At 39.5% G+C, this 26,537-nt stretch overlaps 1 protein-coding gene across 1 annotated transcript in view; it reads right to left on the bottom strand.

Annotated features, from left to right (window-relative positions):
- Positions 1–26,537, bottom strand: part of ppm1lb (protein phosphatase, Mg2+/Mn2+ dependent, 1Lb) — an 80,554-nt gene that overhangs the window by 7,987 nt on the left and 46,030 nt on the right. The window contains exon 2 of the mRNA XM_053652167.1: positions 10,522–10,696. Coding sequence (XP_053508142.1) covers positions 10,522–10,696 — 175 coding nt within the window. The remainder of the gene's footprint in view (positions 1–10,521; positions 10,697–26,537) is intronic.

The following is a 26,537-nucleotide window of genomic DNA, read 5'->3' as shown; positions in this document are numbered from 1 at the left end:
CCTACCTAAACATTGTCACAGACCAAGTACACCCCTTCATAGCAACGGTATTCCCGAATGGCAGTGGCCTCTTTCAGCAGGATAATGCGCTCAGCTACACTGCAAAAATTGTTCAGGAACGGTTTACGGAACATGACAAAGAGTTCAAGGTGTTGACTCGGCCTCCAAATTCCCCAGATCTCAATCCGATCAACCATCTGTGGGATGTTCTGGACAAACAAGTCCGATCCATGGAGGTCCCACCTCACAACTAACAGGACTTTATCGATCTGCTGCTAACGTCTTGGTGCCAGATACCACATCACACCTTCAGAGGTCATGTGGAGTCCATGCCTCGATGAGTCAGAGCTGTTTTGGCGGCACAAGGGGGACCTACACGATATTAGGCAGGTGGTTTTAACGTTACGGCTGACCGTGTGTATTTCATTTAGGTTATGTAGATATTGGATGTCTTTTCGTTTCCTGAATAAAGACAAGTGCATTCAGCATACTTTCTTGTACTGTGTTTTGATGCAAACTTTTCAAAATTAACCTGCCAGCAATTTAAAATTTCTCCCACCTTTTCTGTTGGCATGAGTTAATTTGGAACAAGGTCAAGGAAGGGGCACTGGGAGTGGGTTGGGGTTAATTTGATTGCCTATTGCCAATGCTGCCACTTTTTTGACCACTTTCCCCTCGTGCACTCTGTATTGTCAGAACTGTTGAGAAGTGGGGTCAGGGCTGGGCAGCTGATGACTTGTCCATTAAAACAGCATCATTTGTTGGAGCCGGACAGCAAGCACACAGACACAGCATGCTATTTCAGGAGTACTGCTTCTGCCGCTGGCAAATGCTTATGTTACCTATGCCAAGGACTGCTAATGGTTGAGCTGTTTAGACTAAACACTGCAACATCTCTCAATCACTCACAGATTAATTACAGATTAAGGTTTGTGCCTTATTAGCATAATCCTTCAAATAGCAAATATTATTATTATTAAGATTTATATATTTATATTTATACCGCAGCGCTGCTGGGTTCTCAAATCTGACTGGGCAGAAGGTGTTCATTTTTGAGAACAGCAGTTCTGACTGCAAGGCAAATCCCAGGTTATATTAATGCACTCATTCTAATACGGTGTTGTGAAAAAGTATCTGATTTCTGCTGTTTTTGTGTATATGTCTCATACTAAACTGTTTCAGAAATTAAAACAAAATCCTACATAAAACAAAGGCAACCTGAGTAAATGATAATGTTATTTACTTGAGCAAAAAAAGTTATCCAATACCAATTGGTCCTGTGTGAAAATGTATTTGCCCCCGTAGTTACTAATTCCCCAAATCTAGAAACTGCATTCATAATGGAGTTCAGCTGGACTAGACACATAAAACATGTTTAATCAAATCAACACTTAAATAGAACTTTAACAGCATGAAGTTGGTTAAAAGGTCTTAACCAGTAACACACTATGCCAAAACTGAAAGAAATTCCAGAAATGATGAGGAAGAAGGTGATTAAAATACATCAGTCTGGGAAGGGTTACAAAGCTATTTCAAAGGCTCTGGGACTCCAAAGATCAAAATCAAAAGGACCTAAAGTTCTCTCTTGCATCAGTAAAGGTCACTGTTCATGACTCCATGATCAGAAAGACACTGGGCAAAAATGGTATCCATGAAGAGTGGTGAGGCAAAAACCACTGCTAACCCAGAGGAACATTAAGGCTCGTCTGAATTTTGCCAAAACACACCTTGATTCGTAAATGGAACTATTTGGAAACCAGAGGTCCTGTTACATCTGGCATAAACCAAACACATAATTCCACAAAAAGATCATCATACCTACAGTCAAGCATGGTGGTGGAAGTGTGATGCTGTGGGGATGCTTTGCTGCTTCAGGACCTGGGCAACTTGCAATAATTGAGGGAAACATGAATTCTGCTCTCTACCAGAAAATCCTAAAGGAGAATGTCCAGTCTTCATGTTGTATTTCATTTGAAGATCTAAAACTATCTAGTATGAGATATACACAAAAACAGAAGAAATACTTTTTCACAGCATGTTATCATTTCCCTTACACAGGGACTTATTATGCCGCATAGTTTAAGCCTAATAACGAACAGTTTTGTTTTTAAAGTGTTGTTATTTAACAAAGAAAAAAAATACAGTTGATATCATGAAGTTTTCCTGCAAGGAGATATTTATTTAATGGAAGGAGTCTCCAGCGTCAACACTCTGAACATCAGAGGTAAAGCTGTAACTTTAAGTTTTCCGCCACTGACGAGTCGTCTTCTTTTTTTTGGTTTGGTTTCTCAGTAACATGACAAGCTGCGTTCTTTTCTTTCCGTCTTATTAACTTGAATAGATTGAAGCTAATGAAAGAAGAACTGATAACTGTTTATAGCTGTCGAGTGATTAGAGGAACTTGGACATTCCACAACATGTACTACATGGCGTTCTTTAATTTAAATAAATGCAATTATCAAATTGCAGTGGTTTAAGAGGAATAAACAGCAGAGCACACACTGTTATTAGAAAAGGATCAAGTTCAGTGTGGTAACGGTAACTCTGCTTTGTGTCGGGCCACATCACACCACCCTGTCGTTGATTTATTTCCCCCTCACGACACACTCCGTCGCATTTTATTCCTTACATAACGTAGATCATATAATATCGGTAAGATCTAATAACCTCTCTATAACCATGATAGTCAGCTCTGTGTGGTTCCTTGTCGTCCTCAGGCTATGCAGCAAATTTAGCATGAATACAGTTTGTCCCTTTCCTAAAACGATGTCTCTCTTTCTCTCCGTTTCTGCCTCGCTGATGCTCTCGCACACACCCACATACTCTCGCACTCTCACACTTTAGATACAAATTCGACTGTGCCTCAATGGAATAACAGGGGAAATATGATATGAACGCTGACTATTTTATAAATTGATCTACCATCATAAATAAATCAAACGTGCACATTCACAAAACAAACAAACAATTAAAGTCATGAAGTGTAAAGTGTAGTCAATTGCAATCTGTGACAATATGTGGAAAACTAATCAATCAAAAAGTAGGCATGCAAAATTAAGACATCCGGCAGAGCTGCCGGTACTCATTAACAAAATCAATAATAAAAATAATTGGCAATGAATTTCATCATCGATTACTTGGTCTGTGTTGTGAAGCACACTGTGGCTCACACACTGCTCACTTCATGCCACATGTAGCAAAGCAATTTGAATCGATTAGTAGTTCTAAATGTAAACAAAATATATTTTTTTATATACAGTCTTGTGAAAAAATAAGTACACCCCATCCATCCATCCATCCATCTTCTATACCGCTTATCCTCTTCAGGGTCACGGGGAACCTGGAGCCTATCCCAGGGAGCATGGGGCACAAGGCGGGGTACACTCTGGACAGGGTGCCAATCCATCACAGGGCACAATCACATACACACTCACACACTACGGACACTTTGGACATGCCAATCAGCCTACCATGCATGTCTTTGGACTGGGGGAGGAAACCGGAGTACCCGGAGGAAACCCCCGCAGCACGAGGAGAACATGCAAACTCCGCACCCACAGGGCCACGGTGGGAATCGAACCCCCGACCCTGGAGGTGTGAGGCAAACGTGCTAACCACTAAGCCACTGTGCACTATTTCTTTATTAATTAATATTATTATTTTTTTTCTTTTCTATTTACATATTTGGACAAGCATTTGATCCTCTTTGAAACAGTGCCTAGTAATAAAGTTGATGCCCTATCAAATGACACAGTAGTAATTTTCATTATTTAAATTAACAAAAAAAACCAAAAAAACCCCCCAGATCTGTCACATAGAAAAAAAAAGTAAGCACACCCCTACATTTATTACACCTTCAAATCCATAAAATTAGAATCAGGTGTTTGAGATTGCATGCCAGTGATTAGATCCTGCTTAGGGAGTGCAGGTGGAACCTGTCTCTTATTTACACCCGTCTCATATCTAGTGTCTGGTGTTCCCCTTGCTATTGAGGTGTGTGAGGTCATCATACCAAGATCTAAAGAGTTCTATAAAGGCCTTCTGCAAAAAGGTTGTGGATGCCTATGAGTCTGGCAAGGGATTTAAAAAGATCTCCAAAATTATTTGAAGTAATCATTCCACTACAGTCTGATGCAAAAAGAAGTACCTCAAAATTTCATCACAGGATCTGCTAGTAAGCCTTGCAGCTGTTGGTGTCAAAGTGCATGCTTCTACAATCAGAAAGCGATTGCACAAATTTGACCTGCATGGGAGGCGTGCCAGGAAAAAGCCTTTATGGTCTAAATAGAACATTAGAGTAAGACTACAGTTTGCCAAGACCAGGCCTCTTGGAATAATAACTCTGGACAGACGGATCAAAGATAAGAATCGTTTGGCCACAGTATCAGCAGATATGTTTGGTGCAGACCAAAGACAGCTTTTCAGCATTACCAAATTGTCCATTTTGTGTGAACGTGTGTGAGATTGTGCCCTGCGATGGATTGGCACCCCGTCCAGGGTGTCCCCTGCCTTGTGCCCAGCGTTCCCCGAGATAGGCTTCACGCTCCCTCTGACCCTGCGTAGGATAAGTGGTATGGGAAATGGATCGATGGATATATAGTGAAATGTATCTGTAAAATCGATTATCAAAATAATCAGTAGTTGCAGCCCTAACACCAAGCGGAACATAAAATTAAATAATAAATAAGGTCAGATTACAAATATACAGTCTTCATAGGACAGACATGCCTTCTTACATTTACACTGCATTTTCTCTTACTCTCTCGCTCTCTCTCTCTCACACTCACTCCCTCACACACACAGCTCTTTGTAATCTTCCCCTGTGTCTCTAATTATTTTTATCTCCTCCCAGCGATGAAGAAGATAATGACTTGCATTGGTCTGCTCATCTCCCTCTCCAATTAGACATGCTGCCATACCACAGAGACCAGAGAGAGAGAGAGAGAGAGAGAGAGAGAGAGAGAGACCAGAGAGAGAGAGAGATAGAGATAGAGGTCTATACGTCTGAGTGTGCCTGTACATTTCCAGTACCCTTAACACACCCTTCACGTCTATGACTTCTGCTCCTTCTACCCTTTCCTGTGCTCTCATTTTCTTTGCATGTCAGTTATAGGACCCCGGATCCACAGGCATGATTGAAACACAGTGGACAGTAATGATGACACCTGCCTGTCCTCCATACTCTCGCGCACATCCTCATTTCAGCTGCAGTATTACTCAGCTCTGCCATATCTGTATAACCGTCATATAAAAGCTCCTATTTCTGAAATCCTCATCATTGGAACATGCATATCCAAGGCAAAATACAATCCAGCAGTAATGCAAAGCCAGTTCCACACATGGCTTTTCGTTTATTTGCCAAAACACATCTTGTTAAAACAACTTCAGTGTTTACTAAGGAATAAAGAGGCCTTGTTATGAAGAAGACAAGCCTCTATTACCTAGTGTAATGTTCTATCAAAAGTTTGTATATTATACAGTTTGACTATAAATCAATAAACAAGCATCATCTATATGGAGTTTAACTGAAAAAGTTTGCGCCCTCCTGGGTTTTTGAATGTGGAAAAGCAATATATTAAATTTAAAAAAATAATAAAAAAAAAAACACCCCTAACACCACCACCACACAACAAGAAGAAATTAAAAATTAAATTGGGCTGTACCCTGAAGACCCCAAAACACAAAAAAGTTTGAAAAGAAGTTTGCTATGAGCCTCTCAGACACCAGACCAGATTTAAAGACAGCAGTGTATGATATCTGCCAGAATAACAACAGAAAATGTGCAGGATAGTGGGCCTATAGGGTGATTATTATTATTATTATTATTATTATTATTATTATTATTATTATTACAACCGAAAAGGAACCAGAAGCTTTTCAAAGGACACAAAACGTCATTGAATATTGTGATAAAGGCACACCTGTTATTAAAGGACATTTATTATAACAGTGATGCAAACCTATCACAATTTTTTCGACTATTAATAAATATTGTTTAATTTGAAGCGTCTGAAATCAAAGAACATTGTGGGTGCTATAAATTAAATTACTTGGTCGGGTTCATTCAATCTTAAAGTAAGTAAACTATTCACGCATGTCTATACACTGCATATTCATGTAGTTATATACATCAGCCAATCATGTAGCAGCAGTGTAAGGCTTAAAATCCTGCAGATGCAGGTCAAGAGCTCCATTTAATGTTCATATTAACATCAGAACGGGGAAAAAATGTGATCTCGGTGAGTTTGACCTTGTGTGGCGGGCTTGTTTACGTACATCAAGAAACTGATCTCTTGAGTTTATACAATAGGACAAAAAAAAAAAACCCAAAAAGACTCACTGAGCTGCGTTTCTTTGGGCAGGAACACCTTGTTGATGAGAGAAGTCAGAGGAGAATGACTAGACTGGTTTGAGCTTACAGGACGGCGACAGAATCACAAATAAACACTCTTTATAACCGTGGTGAGCAGAAAAGCATCCCTAAACACGTTGAAAGGTGAGATGAATGGGCTTCGAGAGCAGATCACCACTTCAGGTTTCACTCCTGTACAGGCTGTACTCCTACAAGGCTAAAGTGGACACAGGGTCACCAGTACTGGACATTTGAAGATTGGAAAAAACACTGACTGCCCAATTTGGCACATTTTCTATTGTTACGCTGGCAGATGTCAAATCAGGAGGCTAAGAAGTGCATGGCAAAACTTTTTGTGTTTTTAAACTTTTTTGCCTTATAATTTTGGATTTTTGTCTGGTCATCAGGAAAATACCAGAAGATCAGCAGTTTCTGAAATACTCAAACCAGCCTGTCTGACACCAACAACCATGTCATGGTCAAAATCATTCTGAGATTGTGAAATCCAACCTTTATTTTTGGGAACATTGCAGCCAGACACATACGGATGAGAACCAATGGAGTAAGAAACTTCTATCCATCCATTTTTCATACCGCTTATCCTACACAGAGTCGTAGGGAGTCTGGAGCCTATACCAGGGAACTCGGGGCACAGCCATCGAAGGGCACAATCACACACACATTCAAACACTTCAGACTATTTGGAAATGCCAATCAGCCTACAACGCACGGTTTTGGATTGGGGAAGGAAACCAGAGTACCCAGAGGAACCCTACCCCGAAGCACGGAGAGATTCGACCCCCCAACCCCGGAGGTGCGAGGCAAATGTGCTAACCACGAAGCCACTGTGTAAGTAAGAAACTTGACCAGATTAACATATTTTTTGAATGGGTAGACGGTAATAGACGGAAATGCAACATTTCAATGCAACTCAGCGGTGAGGTAACCATTTGATCACACCGTGACTAAACTGCAAAGCCGTGAAATCTCTAGTGATGGAATTCAAAAATAGCAAAAATGAGAGGAATGAGGAGTGATGGAGCGTCTTCCACTATGAATTTTTCAACCTTCTCGCTCGATATCATCATCATCAATAAAGCATCAGTGCTTTTGGGGAAAGTGGCACAGATGAATAAAACACTTCATGTCTGTGTGCATATCTAGGGCAGCCTCCAAGTGCCTCAACCCCAAATTTTATCACTTTTCAATTATATGAATGAAAGGTGGAATGTGTACAGTATTTTTATGATTTGAAGAAGGAATGGGAGACGTCAATACATGTAAAACAGCAATCGTTAGATACTGTATATAACGGCTTTTCATTTTCAATTGGGGGAAAAAAAAAAAAAGAGATATTCTGACAGAAAGGCCTCTAGAGTTACCGGTCAATAATGTGACCAATTTTATGTTACTGTATTAATAAAACCGCAACCATTTTCTCTCATTTTTGTGTTGAAACACAGCAGCCAGTTGCACCAGTTGAATGCAAGTTTGATCTCAAGTCAGGGTATAAAGTCAGTCCTAAACTATTTGTTGAGAGGAGTTAGTTTAAAACTAACACAGCGTAGAATTTCGGTTTCACCACAAGTATGGCGTAACAAGTAGTGCATAAAAGATAAAAACGCAGCGTGAAAGAGTATTTCACCATCGCTAACCAATTAGAAACCCAATCTGACAAACAGGAAACATTAAGATTACATGTACTGTAATCCAACCACAGTGACATCATTTGGTATAATTGAGGAAAAAAATAACAGCTTTCTCTCTCTCTCTCTCTTCATTTCTTGCCACAGAGGGATCTTTGGATAATTATGAGATGCCACAGAAAGATAAACCTTTAATTAAATAGAACAGGAAGCATATGTTGACAAAGGTGAGACTCTCTTTCTCTAAACCTACATTCACACCAGCAAGCACTAAAGCACAAACTGGACAGTAGAAGACTGGGGAAAAGAAAAACAAACAAACAAAAAAGAACTCATGCGATGTGTATCCAATCTTCAACTGTCCAATCTGGGTGAACCTGTCCCCACTGTATGCTCAGCATCCTGTTCTGGGCTGACAGGACTGGAACCTGATGTGGTCCTCTGCTGCTGTAGCTCATCCACCTCAATGTTTGACATGCTGCGCATTCTGAGATACTTTTCTGCTCACCGTGTCAGCTAGAACTAGTCTGGCTGTTTTCCTCTGACTTCTCTATAATAATCCTCCTTTTTTGCTTTGAGTTTTGCATACAATAGTGCTCCCTTTTATTTCCTTTGGGGAATATTATAATTTTCTTTGGGGCATGACCATTCTAATTCTCAATACAAATCCTGGCAAAGCCACCTGTGGTGATCTGTAGTCATTATTTACATATTTTAAAGGTGTAAAAAAAAAAAGGTTTAAAGGAACCCCAATTTCAAAGGAGATCAGCATTTATTTGCTTTTTATACTTTTATACTCAGCCTACAGGTGAATTTATTCACATGCAATTTGATTGGATTTACAATACCCGCCACTTAAATTGGCACCCTTGGTAAATATGAGCTAAGAAACCTGTGAAAATGTGTCTTTATTGTTTAAACTTTTGATGTTTTGTTTTCACAAAAATACTCTGCTCTCATGGATATCAAAACAATTGCAAACAACACAGGTTTATTTAAAAAAAAAAAAACAACAACAAAAAAACAAACCAAACAAACCCCCCCCAAAAAACCCACTTTTTTTATATAATTGTTCCACACCTATATTTAACAATTTGGTCAATACTTTGTGCTACCTCCCTTTGCCAACAGCTCTGAGTCTTCTCCTATAATGCCTGATGAGGTTGGAGAATACATGGCAAGGGATCTGACACCGTTCGTCCATACAGAATCTCCCCAGATCCTTCACATTTCGGGGTCCACACTGGTGGACTCTCCTCTTCAGTTCACCCCACAGGTTTTCCATGGGGTTCAAGTCAGGGGACTGGGATGGACATGGCAGGACCTTGATTTTGTGGTCAGTAAACCATTTTTGTGGTCAGTTAACTATTTTTTCAAAGGCAGTCAAGTTTTCATTTACTATCTGTTGATATTTGATAGAGTCCATGATACCATGTATCCTAATAAAATGTCCAGGTCCTCTGGCAGAAAAACAGCCGCAAAACATTAAAGAGCCACCACCATTTTTAACCGTAGGAATGAGGTACTTTTCCATATGGCTACCTCTCTGTGTGCACCAAAACCACCTCTGGTGTCTATTGCCAAAAAGCTCTATTTTGGTTTCATCTGACCATAGAACCCAATCCCATTTGGAGTTCCAGTAGTGTCTGGCAAACTGAACACACTCGAGTTTGTTCTCGGATGAAAGTAGAGGCGCTTTTTTTCATGAAACCCTTCCAAACAACTTGTGGTGATGTAGGTGACTTCAAATTGTAGTTTTGGAGACTTTCTGTTCCCAAGATGCAACTAATTTCTGCAATTCTCCAGCTGTGATCCTTGGAGATTTTTCAGGCCACTCGAACCATCTTGTTCACCGCGCGTTGAGACGATATAGACAATTTTCTTACAGCCACTTCCCATTTTGCTGCACATCACAGCTTTATTCATTGGTCTTACCCATTGTAATGAATGACTAAGGGAATTTAGCCTATGTGTCATGGTTAAACAATTTCCTGTTCCTAGTCACCCAGGTTTTTATTTATTTTTTATATAAATGGGAATATACATGAAATACATCTTTCTCATATGAATTCATAGCGATGCCAATAATTGTTGCACACCTATATTTAACAAAGATATTTTTTTGATAAACCTGCGTTTTGTTTGCAATTGTTTGATATCCGTGAGAGCAGAGTATTTTTGTGAATTATTTGAACAAAAGATCAAAAGGTTAAACAATAAAGACAGTTTAGAACAATACCCTTGCCCGAAACCAATCCTAGTGACTGTAGAAGGTGTGGAAGAGTAATTTTAGGACCCAAGCATACATCTCGAATGTACTTCATAAAACATGATCAGAAAGCAAATGCATTTTGTAAAATCTTCATCCATGCAAGCTAATTTAATGTGAAGTCATGTTCGTCTTTTTGCAGCTACACCAGAATAAAATTTTTCTTAATTTTGGTATTTATAATGTTCCCCACCCAAAATTTGTCCATTTCCATTCCCACTCAAATTCCTGTGATCCTTGGCATAACATCTCACCTGCTTCATCATAGGTGGCAGACAGCTTCTCCAGCATCTCCTTGTCCACATTGAGGATCTGCTGCTCCAGGATGGATTGGTAAGATAAAAGACTGTTCTCCTTCTCTTTCTCATAATTCTGTAAGTGCTGCTTCAGGACCTCGGGCAGACGAGTTTTCACGTATTCTGCTGCTGCCTGGAAAGATTAAAAAAAAAAAAAAGATGATATTAGTTGCTTGCTAAGGTTGGCAATATCGAACAGGAAAGCTGCAATTTTATTTGCTATTTTTTTCCTCGACTATTTTGGCTATCCAGTGCCATCAGTCTGACCCCGACACATTTTTATCAGAGCACAACTTTCATATCAGAGTTGCCAAATGAAAACTAGAGAGAGACCTTGTGCCAGAGATTTAGGAACAAATCAACAGCTCTAGCCGTTGTGAAAGTGACTGTAAGAGTGAAATCTTAAAGCGCCCAAACATGTTCAGATACACCCTCATGAAAATTCATTATAGTTTACTATAATAAACTATTTGACAATGTTTATGTTTAAATCCCATTTGATAATTTACTTTAATGGTTTACTAAACTCCATTATGCTAGCATAATTCTACTGGGGAATAATTCATAAAACACTCCATCCATCCATCCATCCTCTACCGCTTACTCCTTTTCAGGGTCGCAGGGGAACCTGGAGCCTATCCCAGGAAGCATCGGGCACAAGGCGGGGTACACCCTGGACAGGGTGCCAGTCCATCGCAGGACCCGATCACACACCCATTCATACACTATGGACATGCCAATCAGCCTACCATGCATGTCTTTGGACTGGGGGAGGAAACTGGAGTACCCGGAGGAAACCCCCGCAGCAGGGGGAGAACATGCAAACTCTGCGCACACACATGGCCACAATGGGACTCGAACCCCCGACCCTGGAGGCGTGAGGCGAACGTGCTAACCACTAAGCCACCATGCGCCCCTCATAAAACACTCGATATAAGAAAATCCATGACATATTATACTATTTTACTACTACATGCTAACATTGGAGCTTTAATGCAACTATACAAACAGTTTTACTATGGTATCTTACTATTAACTTTACGATGATTTTTACTATGGTTAATGAGTTGCCATTCTAAACGGCTCTGCTACTCTTAAGACCTTACCCCATATTGCTATCTGGTTGAAATGCATGCTTTGATATTGGGCTGATACCGTCTACAGGAAACCCTAAAGAGCCCCCAGTAACAGATATAAAGCAAGAGGTTTAAAATAAAGGCAAGAGTAAGCATTACATATTCACATAAAATTGGGAAAAAGAGATCATAACAACTCTAGCACACAGAGAAACATTTTCAAAGTAGCTCCAGTAACTCCTTTCTGACTTCTATTCATTGCTGACATGAATAAATCAGCAGACAAACGGAGAGTGATAGCAGGAAGAAAAGTGCACCGGCAGCCAAATGCCGCCACTCTCCTGGCCCTCGTCAAAGCTGAGCTGGAGAAATTGAAGCCGCTACACATTTGGCTGAAGAGATAACTTGTGCAGCCAAAAGAACACACCAAAATACATGGATAATTTTCAGAAGGGAAAAATAAACCCGAAGCTATAACTGTTAGCACGCTAAGTAACATTTAGGCTTTGTGTGATTAAAGCCAGTAGCCAAGTTTTAGCCCTCGCCCACTCTGTCTGGTGATAAGGGAGACCTTGCTAGAGAGTGGGAATTGGCAGTAACTAAAATCTACCCAAATAACGCAAGTTTCTATTTTCACTCAGGTGCGACTCCAAGAAAAGTTTGTGTACAGACAGAAATTTAGTTCTATCGGAGGAACAGCTAAAAAAAAAAAAAGGTCTCAATTTTATAACACATTTTTAATACCAATAATAAGCTTAGTGTTTCAGAACTGATCTTGGTAGTAAATCAAGGTCCATGGTAGTGAGAGCCACCGGGTTTACCATTTCAGCAGGGACTTTCCTCTCTCCTGTTTATATCACAACATGAGCTTGTAAGGACATGTGTAAGCTCCAGAAGGATCCAACCTACATCCTGGCACAGAACACCACCACAGTGGTGTCCCGTTTTGCTTCGGCATTATCGCACTCAGGCTGCCTACTGAAGATCAAACGATCGGATACCTAAACACCTTGAACTGTGGGCAGAGCAGAGAGTCTGCTCCAAATATCTGAACAAACAGAGATGTCAGAGTTTACCATAATGGACCAGAACAACTTTAATACACCTTGGCATAGATTCTACAAGTCTCTGAAGCTCTACTGGAGGGATGAGCGCCTTTCTTCCAAAAGATTTTCTCTCAATTGGTGTTTTGATGATGCTGGTGCGGAGTGCAACAAAAACTTTGGATAGGGGTGGTGTCATCCTTGAAGAAACCACACCCATCTGGATAGGGAATGTTTCATTATAGGACAAATGTGATTAGTCAGAATAACTTGTATTTATTTGCAGTGACGCATCGTTCTAAAACAGGGGTGTCCAATCTTATCTGGAAAGGTCCGGTATGGGTGCAGGTTTTCATTCCCACCAGGCAGAAGCTACACCTGAGACCACTGAAAGACAAGCTCAACTGATTATACAGGCGGAATCAGGTGTGGATCCTACTGGATTGGAATGAAAATCTGGACCCACATTGGCCCTTTGCGGATAAGATTGGACACTCATGCTCGAAGGGGACAAAGGCGCAAACCGCGGCAGAAAAACACATACCTCGCCCAGCACAACAGTGCCAATGGTTTTTCATTTAAGACACTTTTATTAATTCAAAATACATCTATCCAGGAGCCTTTTCGTTCTCACGGATTACTATTAATCTATAAAAACTGAGAATACACTACTAGCTGGTATATCTTTTAAGCAGGATAAATAAATAATTAAAAAAAAGAGCTCTGCTGAGTCTCTACACCCAGATTTACATTTGCATACTCAAGGCTGGTGCTGCTTCAGGACTAGTCTCACGAGCCAGACTTCTAGCTTTCGTAAGAGAATCTGGTACTTTTTGTTACTATTGTACATGTGGCCAAGAACTGCCTGCTTTCACAGGAAGAATCCACTTGGGTAATACTGAAAAGCGAATAGCCAGTCAGACTGCAACCTACAAGAGTCAACAACAACATGAAGATCAGAGAGCTGTCTAGGCTTGAGGCCAGCTAAGTGGACAACTAAATATCAGGCAGTTCACGAGCTGTGAGCCTACTACTCTGAGCTTCAGATGCTCCTTCCACAGATCAAGACTAACCAGAACATCTGGCCTTCATTTAATGAAGTTCAAACAATAGCTTCGTTGTTAAAATTTGCATGAGTTTTTACAGAGGACATGGCAGTTATCTTGCACCAGCACCTGGTGAATTAAGGGTGTGTGATAGGTGTAATTTCACGGTGATACCCGCTTACAGCCTTGCACCGACAAAAGCTCTGAATTACTCAGAGTAGGAAATGCTAGAACTGGATCGGACTCTGTAAATTCCTACTCTGAACTGAAGTTAATTTTAAATCCAAATACCACTAGACTAGACAGTAGCTCAAAAGTGGACAATGAAAGTTTATAGACAGAACCTTTAACTATATGGTTGCCTGTTAGCAGTGGGTGTAAAGTACACAGAGAACACGCCAGTCAGGAAATGGCAAGGACTGAGTGGGAAAAAAATAAAAAATCAGTACAAGTCAGCGTGGGAGGGAGAGGAAGAGAGGCGAGAGAAAGGAGACTGAGGGACAAGGTTAAAGATAAGCCTGCATGGAGCATGTATGTGTGTGCGTGTAAAAGAGTTGTCAGTGGGGTGGTGATTAGAGTGCAGATAGATTCGGAAAAGCACCCAGGACTCGGAGACATCTTTATATCCCGCCAGAGCAGGGAGCAGAGGACGTCTCCGGAATGTATAAAGCACCGTTCTGGCTTCGAAATCTTCATCTAGTCGGTGCTCCAGGAACCTACAAAGCTGTGCACACTACTACTATCTCGCACCTTCTGCCTGCTGATCTTAATCAGGACAAATCCCATTTGCTAGCAGAGATATGGACGGTTGCACCCCTGCTCAGGTGCTCTGATCCTACTCCAGCAGGATCTTTTCAGCACTGTAAGGTTTGCTCAGTCTGACCTTAACTAGACTCTGACAGACAAGTACAAGCAGAAACACACACAGTTGCTGCCAGGCCTCAAATCCAAATGAACCGAGTACAAGTTTAATTCTATTGGACATGACATCCTGCTGGTGTGGTAATAATTCCCTGTTGTGTTTAGATCATCCGTAGAAGTCACTCTGCCTACACTGTTTGAGGAAAAAAAATGGGTCCCTTATATAGCTCTTGGATAGTTATAAGTTCTTAGAGTCTTAAAAGTGGTCTTACACATACCCCGATCTGACAGGAAAGACCGAACCGCTACAGGCCCATACAGGGGGGCAAAAAGAACCCTTTAGGGTTATAGATTTTGTGTAACTTTTTTGTAGTATCTATACGTCAGGAGTTACACCGACTATGATGGTAAGGGTAAACACTCGTTTAAACATCTCGGAAAGGATGAATTATGGAAATTTGGAGGTCACGGACTGACTGAATGGATTGATTGATGAAATTCAACAGCTGCTTTAAGACTTGCATTTTAAGTGAGTCTAAATTGAACAGGTTTTCCATCTTTTTTTTAAACAGGGAAACGTGTCAAAACGCTTGCCAGTGGTAATCACACATACACTACAGATGTGGAACATAGATTAGGTTAGAAGAAGATGGAAAATCTGACTAGCTGTGACTGAACGATGTCTAAACCTTTGTTTAAAATGTCTAAAAAACTGAAATGGATCCCTTCAGGAAGTGGCAAGAGCAGAGAAGGGGGAAGAAATAAAAAAGAAAAAAAAAAAACAGAGGGTGAGAAAAAGAATACTAGGGTGCAAGGTGAAAGATAAGGCTACATGGAGCATGTATGCATTTGCAGCTCTGATATTTCACTCATGTTCTTAACACCTACAGCTGTTATGGATGCCTTAAAGATTTGCACGTCCCAAAAAACAGCTTATGCAACAGTTCAAGACTCACTCTTGATTCTGTGGATAATCTCATAATAATTGCACCTAAGAACTGCTGCTGTGATGATAAAGACTATTCTTTGCCCATCCCAGGACTCATTCACGATACATACTTTCAACACACTTAATACTGTTTTTGTTTACAGTATAGAGTTGTAGAAGAGATGATTTGTAATCCCTTTATCTGGTGTCACCCAGAAGAGTCTGGTTCCTGTCAAGGTTTCTTCCTCATGCTAATTAGGGATTTAAACCTACATTCAGTTTGCTGTAAAACTGCATTGTGACAATTGTTAAAAGCACTATACAAATCAAATTGAGTTGAATTGAAGTGAATGGTGGGGAGGTTGAATGGGTAGAGGAAGCTCCAAATTCTGTGGTAGTTACCAGAAGGTTGTGAGATTGAGTCCTGGCATTGCCAGAGATCTACTGTTGTGTCCTTGAGCAGGGCCATAGCCCTCAAATACTCAACTTTGCGTTTCACTTGTAGGTCCGTTGGGATAAAGGCCATCTGCCAAATGAATAGAATATAAAGTAGTGACTTTAAATGAGGTCTTAATCTTTTCTTAGCTTGGAGCGAGCAATAAAGACTCCATACGTTTACTTTCTAGGTCCATCAAAGGTGCTTAATTGTTGTCGTTTCTGAGTGGGCTCTCTGTTAAAGAGAGGAAATCTATATTAGCACTTGGCAGCTGTACAATAAGACACTCGCACCTGCCGAAATGGCCCTTCAAAGTAGTTCAGTTATGCAAATTCTCTTCTTGAATTCTAATCAAAAAAAAGTGTCTGATCAGCTGGAGGCCACTGAATAGGTTGACAAAAGGATGTCATATATATCCTGAGAAAGACACTAAAAGCAAGTGTGTGTGTGTGAGTGTGTGTATGTGTGTGTGTATATATATATATAATGGCTAATTTCATTAAAGCAGGCAGCCGCTGTGCTCATCTCATCAGGGGGAAAGACGGTGTGTCACTTGTCACAGATCCTGCCTCCTCCTGCCTGCAAGTAATTGCACACTGCCAAACAGTGTGAACATACAAGCGCCAGGCTCTCTAAAAGCAAAAGAGAAAGGGCTTTGTTCCAAAAATAGCCACTGAGTAGCCTCTGCGGCGGTTTGATACTTGATCCCTCCATCAGAGTTTCGCTCCAGTGACCTTGATTGGGTGTTCGGTGTCGTTTGCTACAGCTGGGAGAGCTTGGAAAAGTGAAACGAGGACGAAATATTAACCCTCAGGCTCTAATCAGTATTTTGCAATGAATGACCTGTTGACTGAAGTAAACTCTTTAGATTTGACCACAATGCAATTTTAAATTGTATTTTTAAAAGAATATAATCGAGTACAAATGTTCACATGCCCTTAGTACAAAATACATTATTTAAGGAATAAAACAAAGGGTATGCCGTTAGACAAAAATGATCAATGATCGGTGTGTGATGCTGCTACGACTCCTAAATCGATTATTTTCTTATAACAGCACATCCTGAAGCGCTTTATTACTGAGGGTTCGAATCCCACCTCCGCCCTGTATGTTCTCCATGTGCTATGGGGTTTCCTCCGGGTACTCCGGTTTCCTCCCCCAGTCCAAAGACATACATTGATGGCCGACTGGAACTTCCAGTGTGGTGTGGAAAATGAATGGATGGATGGATGTCATACTTTTTGTAGTTACATTTAATGATGTGGAATATAGCTTAGTTCCTTATGTGATAACAGCTATAAACAGTGTTTCCCTCACCTGCCATGTCATTTCCCATGATGCAAGTTACAGCTTTACCTCGAACTGGCACTGGAGACTCCTTTTATAAATATTAAATAAAAATGTCCTTCCAAAAAGCTTCACCATTTGTAGAGTGTCTGAAATATATAGCATAATGTGTAAAGTTAAACAGGTATTTGTTTCGCAGATGTTCTACATCAACATCTGTAATGACGATACGCAAACGAATACATTTTTGTGTGACATTCTTTCTTTATTTTTTTTTTAAAGAAATTGTGCTCATTGGCGAATCACTGCGGTATAAGAGCAATAAAACAATGCTGTTATAGGAATCAAGTTGGTAGCGGTGACTCAGCTTCATGTCAGGCTGACTCATACCACCTGGTCACAGTCACAAAATGAATTCTTGTATTTATTAATTATACTTAGTCTTTGATCACTCGATGGATGCCATGACGTTTTCTACAGTACAGTTCTTAAACAAATGAATTCATAACTCTGTCACACAAGTATTTCTTGCAATCTTCTCAGACATGCTCTCTGCCAGTGAGCCACGTTCAATCTCACACTTCAACAATCACTGTCAACGCCACCAGTTGAACAACTTCACACATTGTTAAGGGTAAAAAAAAAATTCTTTCAGCAAACGAGACAGATACAGCAGGATCTGCCATGAGCTTTTCAAGATGTACTGGTATGTTTGTGATACAGCACATTTCACGTTCACACAGCCTTTGTGACAGAATTATATTGGTGTTGACAGGTTCTTCAGCGAAGGAGAAAACCTGCTGGAAAAGAAAAGAAAGTGAGAACAAGGTGCGTGCTCAGAAAAAAAAAAATCGGATAGAATGCGCGGGTGCTTATCTGGATTCATCTTATCTAGAGTTAGTTCTTTTCAGCTCTGTTTAATCCCATTTATTAGGACATGAAAAGCCTCGAGAGATCCTAGATCAGCACTTTTCTGAGAAGGCTATGACCTTAAAAAAAAACAACAATGTTTTTCAATGTTGAAAAAAGGTCGTAGCAACATTCTGTAGCAAAATGTCCTCAGCATGCGTGAAACAATTCTTCAAAAGGCCAAAATCCCAGTTGAGAAAATGTGTAAAATCAGGGTTGCATTCCTGGACAACCACATGAAAAACAAATGAAGCCCTATTTCGGACGAAGTTTTCCCCATAGACATGAAAAACATGGATAGGACAGAGCGAAAGAAGAAAAGGAAGGAAACCCTGCTGTTAGTATTTGCAGAAGAGCAGCTGGATACACATGATGGAAGAAAAGGCTAAACTAAGGAGTGAAAAAAAAATAAAACATGAAAACAAATACAGTCTCCTCCAAAACTACTGGAAGGCCAATTCATTTGTTTGCACTATACACAAAAGACATTTGGGTTTAACATCAAAAGATGGATACGAGATGAGAGTATCAGATTTCAGCTTTTATTTCTAGATGTGTTAAACAATAAACATAGAACCTTTTGTATTAGACCACCCAATTTTTAGCCAAGCAAAAGTATAGGAACAGAAAATAAAATAAAAGTAAAGTGCACTTAATGTGTGGTTGAATATCCCTTGCTTGCAACAACTGCATCAACCCAGTGACTCACTGACATGACCAAATTGTTGGTTTCTTCCTTTGTGATGCTTCTCCAGGCTTTTACCACAGCATCTTTCAGTTGTTTGTTTCGTGGGGTTTCTCCCTTCAGTCTCTTCTTCATGAGGTGGAATGCTGCTCAACTGAGTTACGGTCTGGTGATTGACTTGGCCAGTCTAAAACCTTCCACTTATATCCCCTGATAAAGTCCTTTGTTGTGTTTGGCAGTGTGTTTTGGATCATTGTTTTGCTGCATAATAAAGTTCCTCCTGAATAATTTGGATGCATTTCTCTGCAAATCGGCAGACAAAATGTTACTGTAGACTTTTGAATTCATTCTGCTGCTACCATTATGACTTGCATCATCAATAAAGATTAGCGAGAATGTTCCAGAAGCAGCCATGCAAGCCCAAGCCATGACACTACCTCCACCATGTTTCACAGATGAGCTTGTATGTTTTGGATCATGAGCAGATCCTTTCTTTCTCCACACTTTGGCCTTTCCATCACTTTGGTAGAGGTTCATCTTGGTTCCAGAACATTTTTCCAAAACACTTGTCAGTCACATGTCCCAATATTTTTGCTCACCTACAAATTGGGTGGTCTAATACAAAATGTGTTCTGTGTCTTTTATCACATCTATATTTAAATACCAGGACATAAAAATTGAAACTCTAAACTATCTTTGCATATTCATCTTATGATCTCAAACCCAAATGTCTTCAGTTTAGAGCAATAAAAAAAAGAAAGAGAAAAGAAAGAAAGAAAGAAAAAAGAATAGTCCTTGCCATTCCAATAGTTTTGGAGGGGACTGTATGTGTATTCCAGCATTGTAGAAGACACACTGTACAACACCTTCATGCATCGTCAGATCCTCCAACAACCGAGTTATGAGCACAACTCGCAGTGATAGCAGGATTATTTTACAGGAAGATGGATGCTATGTCCGAGTTAACAGAGTAAGGAATTCAAAATATTTAAACGTGCTCAACGTTTTGATCTATTACACACGTCTAGTGACATTTTCGGGATTTTTCAAGTCCAGTTGCCTTGCTGCTGCTAATCAATCAATGTTTCATGTCTGGAAATTAGGCATAAAATGTTCACAATCACAATTTAAGATACTATCATTCTGATTTATATCAAACTTACATTCATCTGCACTTGTTTAATGCTTAAAGTTGATTATTTTAATCCACTGTGCATGTGAGTTGCTAGTAAACCATGCTAGCTTGCAAGAGCAGATTAAAAACCCAACTAGACTTATTTTGTATTAAGTCCTGATTCGGTAAACCTTTTAAAACATAAAATAGTTTTGATTTGTTGGACACCTTTCTCGCCCACTGCATAATTCCATGCGTTAGTTCATAGTGTTAATGTCTTTGTTGTTCTTCTAAAACAGCAGACAATAAGCAAGCTAGAAATGTTATCATCTGAGGTAAATTTGTTTGAGGAGTTTTATGCAATCCTGTATAATATCAGTAATCAAGAATCTCTCTAACCCTACGTTCACTCTAGCATTCAACAAGTTGCTTATGTTGTTTGTTGTTTGTCTCTTGTGAGCTTGTAGTGACTACTAAATGTAGCTTGCGGCTGTGCACTGTCAAGCTAGGTTTTTTTTTTGTCGTTGTTCCAATGAGAAACGGTAATAGCTGTATATAGCTTCTAAAGCTAACTAGTTAAACAAATTATATAACACACTAAATCATTGTGAAATATCAGTGTAGTTTGTTTGACCTACATGTTACATGCTCAGTTTTGTACTAGCTTCATTGGCAGATTAGCAAGCTAGCAGAACTAGCAACATACACACCAAAGTTCAGGTGCCAAAAAAAAAAAAAAAAAAAAAGTTCTGCTTCCTTCCAAGCTTTATTTTTAATGCAAGAGGAGTCAGTTACATTAGACCCTTTTGTTTTTGCTAAAAACAAAGTGGCATACCACTGCCACAATGTGCTTTCTGATCTAGCCAGTTAACCAAACTAGCTGAAGTTGCGATGTGTGTGGAATTTCACAACTAAAAGAGTATGTTGGGATAGACAGGGTAGTTTTAAAACACTTTGCTTACCCTTGTTTCTTCTTTTCCTCAATCACTCTCTAGCTTATTACGTTTTCTAGTGTCAATTGAGTCTTGTTCCACATCCTTCCAATTTACCCAAGTCGAAAAAAATCCACCTTGTGATCCACATGGGAGACTTTGGCAACAAATGGTCACAAAAATGAGGTTATATACACACACATCATTATTATTTCACAGTCCGGATTTTAGTCGACCACAATGGTGACTATTTTTAAACAGGGTATGGGTAGTGACTGTATATTAATGAGTGCAACAATATCTTCTGTGTTATTTCAATATTGCCATATTCCTACTAGAAACAAAACACAAAATATATTTTCCGGCTCTTCAGCACCACTTTAACAGGGGGCTGCGTGTTGGCACACATACACCAGCAGCACATGCCACAGTTTGGGATTGATGGTCCCCAAGGGCCTTCCTTCCCCAGAGCTCCTGCACAGAACATCTCTTTAGCTCTGCTGTCAATTAATGCTGCTACTGGCACTATCTGAGCCTGGCAGAACATCCCAGTGTGTGAGTGCAAGCCTAAGGGAGGGCGCAGGCAGTGTTTCTGCCTTCAAGTATATCTGTCAGGTGCTGATAACACACACACCCACGCACACCTTAACTTCTACACCAGCAAACACAATGACAGCCTGCATATTATTCACGACCCGGGCTTATTAAACTGTAACCGTTTGGAGAGAGCTTGCAGATTCGGGGTGCGGGGGAGGAAGGCTGGTGTGACAAGCTGCACTGTGAAAGAAAGAAAGAAATAGAGGGGGATATCGAAGAGAAGGAGCAGTGATATGATAGGATCAAGCTTATCGTGTGAAGTAACTCAAAGTGAAAGGAGGAGAACGGTGGCAGTGAGAGTGTGAGGGAGGTGAAGAGAGAGAAGACGAGAGATAGTTAACACAATAACAAATAACATCATTTAAAAAAAAAAAAAAAAAAAAAAAAAAACCACAACTCGTAAAAAATCTTTAATATACCATTTACATTTTCTTTGTTTGGACAAATTCAGAGCCGCCAACATTGCTAACAAGAAAATCCTAGCAGGCAGGGATCCTTTCCATAATCCCAAATCAGGAGTCACAACTGCATGTAGGATCATTTCATTTTCAAATGGGGCGTCATGTGTTTGTGGAGTTTGCATGTTCTCCCCATGCTTCAGGGGTTTTGTCTAGGTACTCCGGTTTCCTCCCCCAGTCCAAAAACATGCGTTTTAGGCGGATCGACATTTCCAAATTGTCCGTAGTGTGCGAGTGTGTGTGTGATTGTGCGATAGGTTGGCACCCCATCCAAGGTGTCCCCCGCCTCGTCCTAACCCGAGTCCCCTGGATATGCTCTATGCTCCCCCACTACCCTGTGTAGGATAAGCGGTACAGAAAATGGATGGATATTACAAATATCGCTCCAAATATGAAGATGGATTTTGTGTACTACTATTTTGAAATGTTACTGGGAGTCACAACCAAACTAGGCACATTTAAATAAAATGTGCTTTAAATGAAATTCACTATCCTGACTGCAGTAACGTAGGAGTCAAGCCATAAAAATGCAGACATTTTTGCATTAATTTACCTTCAATAGTTCCTTAAAAACACTGAGTGAATCAAAAAAATATTTATTGAATATGAATTTACAAGTCCTAAATTCTAAAGCTGGAATTAAAAAAAGGTCAAGGCTAAAAAAGTCGGAGAAAAGTCATAGTGTTTATTTAGGATTATTTGCTCAAAAACTTTGGGAAACCCTGCCTTACCATATGTCGGTGGATGGAAGGACTATTTTTATTTCCAGATAAGGGTCAACAAAGAAAAAGTCCGGTGTGGCTGTTAGTGGCTCCTAAATTTTTTTTTTTACCACAGACCCGCCCACTTGATTTCTATTGGCTCATAAGACAGAGCCTCATCCACTCGTTCACTGATCAAGCTTCACTTTATCTACAAGTTGGCACAAATCAAAAGTAACCGCTACCAGAAACCAATGCTTGTCTTTCATGTCCTGTGTCCTTTCCCCTTCAGTGAATTCTCTAGTCAAATTTAATTCTTCTTTTTGTAACAATACTTCAGCTGAAAAAAGCAGAAAGTATCATTTTCACGTTTCCCATATAAACCTCTGGTACATTTACAGTTTATTCATTTGGACGACAGTCCAGCAGTGGCTTTTTAGCAAACTGAGAATTCATATCAGCCCTGCAACACCGAGCTACTACTGCCCACATACAGTAACTGTAACCAACCGCTGAGGATAATCCCTTATACAGTTTTCCACCCAAATCTGCAAGGATGTGAAACCAGTACTGCTGAATCTTTTTAGAGGAAAGTAGCAAATTCATACTTAAAATGTCACTCGAAGTTACCATGTGACGGCATATATAGTCATTAGCATATTCATTGAATTGTCATGATCATTTGCATTTCGAAACATAAAAGGAAGACCACATTTTGTGTATTTCTGTGCCCTATTACTCATTTAAGAGCAAAACATCCATTATGAGCCAAGAACCCTTCTTAAAAAAATGAGATATTAGATATTGTCGCCTTCAATGTCGTTGATTCAATGTTTCATTTATAAGAGTTACAACGACAAAATAGTATCTCTAATGAGATACAAAACAGAACTGAATGGTCTCTTATGATAAACTCAGTAATAAATATGTTTGTAGGGAATACACTGATGAGTATTCTGTACTTCAGTTTTGCGGGCTCCTGGCAATTTAAGAGTCACTGAAGTGGTCCAGCTGAATGAGGTTGACTATTAACTTGATTAAATGAGCCGTGTCTTACTTCAAAGGAGATAAAGAGACGGGAAAGCCATGTGATGTGCTGGAGAATGGAAAAATGGATGAGGGAATGGAGTGGGGAAAAAAAGGTATTCTTTAAATCAAATCTACTGGGAATGGGTGAATGATTGTAATACCTGGGAGGCACAGTGATCATTCTTGCTGACAAAAAAAAAAAAAAATGGACTGATGCTTTCTGACATTGTATAAGAGCAAAGCACAGCTGCAGGAGGAACGTGTCCATTTGTTTGTTTAAACATGGGATAAGGCTGGTTTGCAACCTGCGACTTTGGACTGGGCTTGTGACGACATGGGATGAATTCTGAAAAATGTTCATTAAATGTTATTCTATACATGTATAGATATTGACATTACGGAGTAGAAAGTTACAGGTGAAGCAGGTCCAGCACAGACTATTTTGAAATTTAGCAAATGCTGTATGTTTCAGTCTAGAACAGGGGTATTTAATTAAAATTTGTGGAGGTCCAGCTACAATTTTTTTTCTAATCTTCAACTGTCTAGTTTGGGTGAGTCTGTACCCATTCCACTTTCGTAATTTTTTTTTAAATATAATTTAAAAAAAAAAAAGAAAGAAAGAAAGAAAAAAAAGTAGTTGTCAATTCACTAATCAGATCAGAGAGTAAATGAAATTTCAGTTTTATTTGTAGAAACTTAATATCTTGCTAATTTGACTTTATTAATTATTTCAAAATCAGTCCAATGAACTACTCATATATTTGCGTTAATATCTCCTTACTTTTTAATTTTGTTAATTCAACTTGATATTTAACATCCCACAATCTATCAGTGAGACTAATTTATTGAATATTACCGTATAGTAATAATAATTGTTATTCTGTTTGCTTTTTTCCAGATAATAAAAGGATATCAAGTTGACAGCTGTATGTCTAATGATGATCATTCATGTAAAATGCTCAAAGTTATTATTAAAGTGACAGCACAGGAAGTCAAGTAAACTCGAAATAACAAGTTAAGTTAAAAATAATGAAATATGTTGAATGAATCACAGCATTTGATAGCATTTAAACAATCTGCCCATTAAAATATAAAAAGGTACTGAAGCACTGAAGCACATGTTATGAAAAAATAAATAATTTTAACACCTCTGTGGAGCCTTTTACAGTGAGAGGTGTGAAACTGAGGTAAACAATGCACTGGATTTAAAAGCCTTGGTCAAGTACGGGAAAAACACAATTCTTCCAGACATAAGACTAGAGACTATAGATACAGAGACAAAAGGCCACTGGATATTAGATCTATGTGATCTAGGTAAGAGGAGTTTTATTATGTGGGTAGCTTTCAGAGCTGTACGAATCAGGAACCATCAAGAATTGTAAGCACCCAAACCGAAGCTCCATATTCACTGAAAAACCCAAACCCTTACATAAAAAATGTTGCTGTGTGATTAGATCGAGATAGCTTGGTAATCAATTTTCTGTATCACAGTGTTGCAGTAATGCCCTTAAACCAATTATTTTAAATCAGTGTGAAAAAAAGAGATCCTATCAAAAACAACAACAACAAAAAAATAGACACAGAGAGTAGTTGGATGTGCTACAATTAGATTAAACAGGCCCACACACACACATTTCACACAAGCTGGACTGAAGCCTGGTTAATTTCAAAGTGTAGACAGGGACAAAGGCACGAGGGATGGATTTAATAACACCATCTAATAATACAGTACAGTAATGAGGTTCAAGTGAGTGGACGGCATGTCATCAGACGGCCACGCAATATGGCACACAATGACCAGAGGGATGAGTCCTGTTTTATTTTATAGAACATATACCAATTTGTACCGAAACAGTGTTGAAAATAGCGTCAGTAAAAACATTAGCGGAAATTCCAATGAACCGTACCGGTACCACACTGCCAATTAACATATTCTGCAAGTAGTTACTGGATAATAAGATACAGACATGTAAAGCAGCAAAAGAGGTTAGACCATCTTCACATCTGTAATATGAGACTATTAGCATGCTGTGTAGAAACCTAGCTTCATTATGAGAACCCACTGTGGAGGCGAAGAACGGGGGTGGGGAGAAAAGAAAAATCACCGGAAACACACGCATCAGCACCTGTGTAGCAATGCTGACTCTATAAATCCTAAACCGAAGCACAAAGCACATCTGAGAAATACCCCAGACAAATCAAAACAGCCAGAGAGGACAATTAAAATCAGTAGGACAGAGTGAGGAATGTGAGGAAAAAAGTAGCAGGGCCGATATGAAGATACGCTTATCCTCCAATGGTTTGACCTTGGACCTCTATTAAAAATGAACTAAAGAATCACACTCACCTCTGCCTGCTTTTAAAACACCTCAGATTAGTATTCTGTGAAAGGTTTAACACCATGTTTCCTAACGGTATGTACATTTGCAAATCTATTTTAAATCAGCAACAACTCCTAGAATAGGTTCTTTAGATCTTCATTTGGTATGTAGCTATGTTTATACTTAATGCACTTTGTGCTGGAGTGACCAAACTCGGTTCTATAACTATAGCATTTTATAATCCGAAACACATCAGGCCAGGGTGTGATCTGGGTAACAGCAGAACAATTTGACTAGGTGGATCAATTAGCATGCATGGAAGGAGGACGATATTTTCCGAATCAGGAACACACAAGTACTGTACAGTATATGGAAACACTGACAAAACCGAGCAGCGTAAAGCTGTTCTATAACGCTAAACATCGAAAGGAAATAAAAATGCTTGCAGGATAATATTTTAGTTATTTATTTATTTCTGCGTGTGATTCGAGGATGAACATTATAGCTCATAACTGAACTTTTTGTCAAGGGCGCAAAGAAAATGTGGTGCA

This window comes from Ictalurus furcatus, chromosome 20, assembly GCF_023375685.1.
Source record: "Ictalurus furcatus strain D&B chromosome 20, Billie_1.0, whole genome shotgun sequence".
Lineage (NCBI taxonomy): Eukaryota > Metazoa > Chordata > Actinopteri > Siluriformes > Ictaluridae > Ictalurus > Ictalurus furcatus.
The sequence above is the reverse complement of the archived record's forward strand: the minus strand, read 5'-3'. Positions and strand labels throughout refer to the sequence as shown.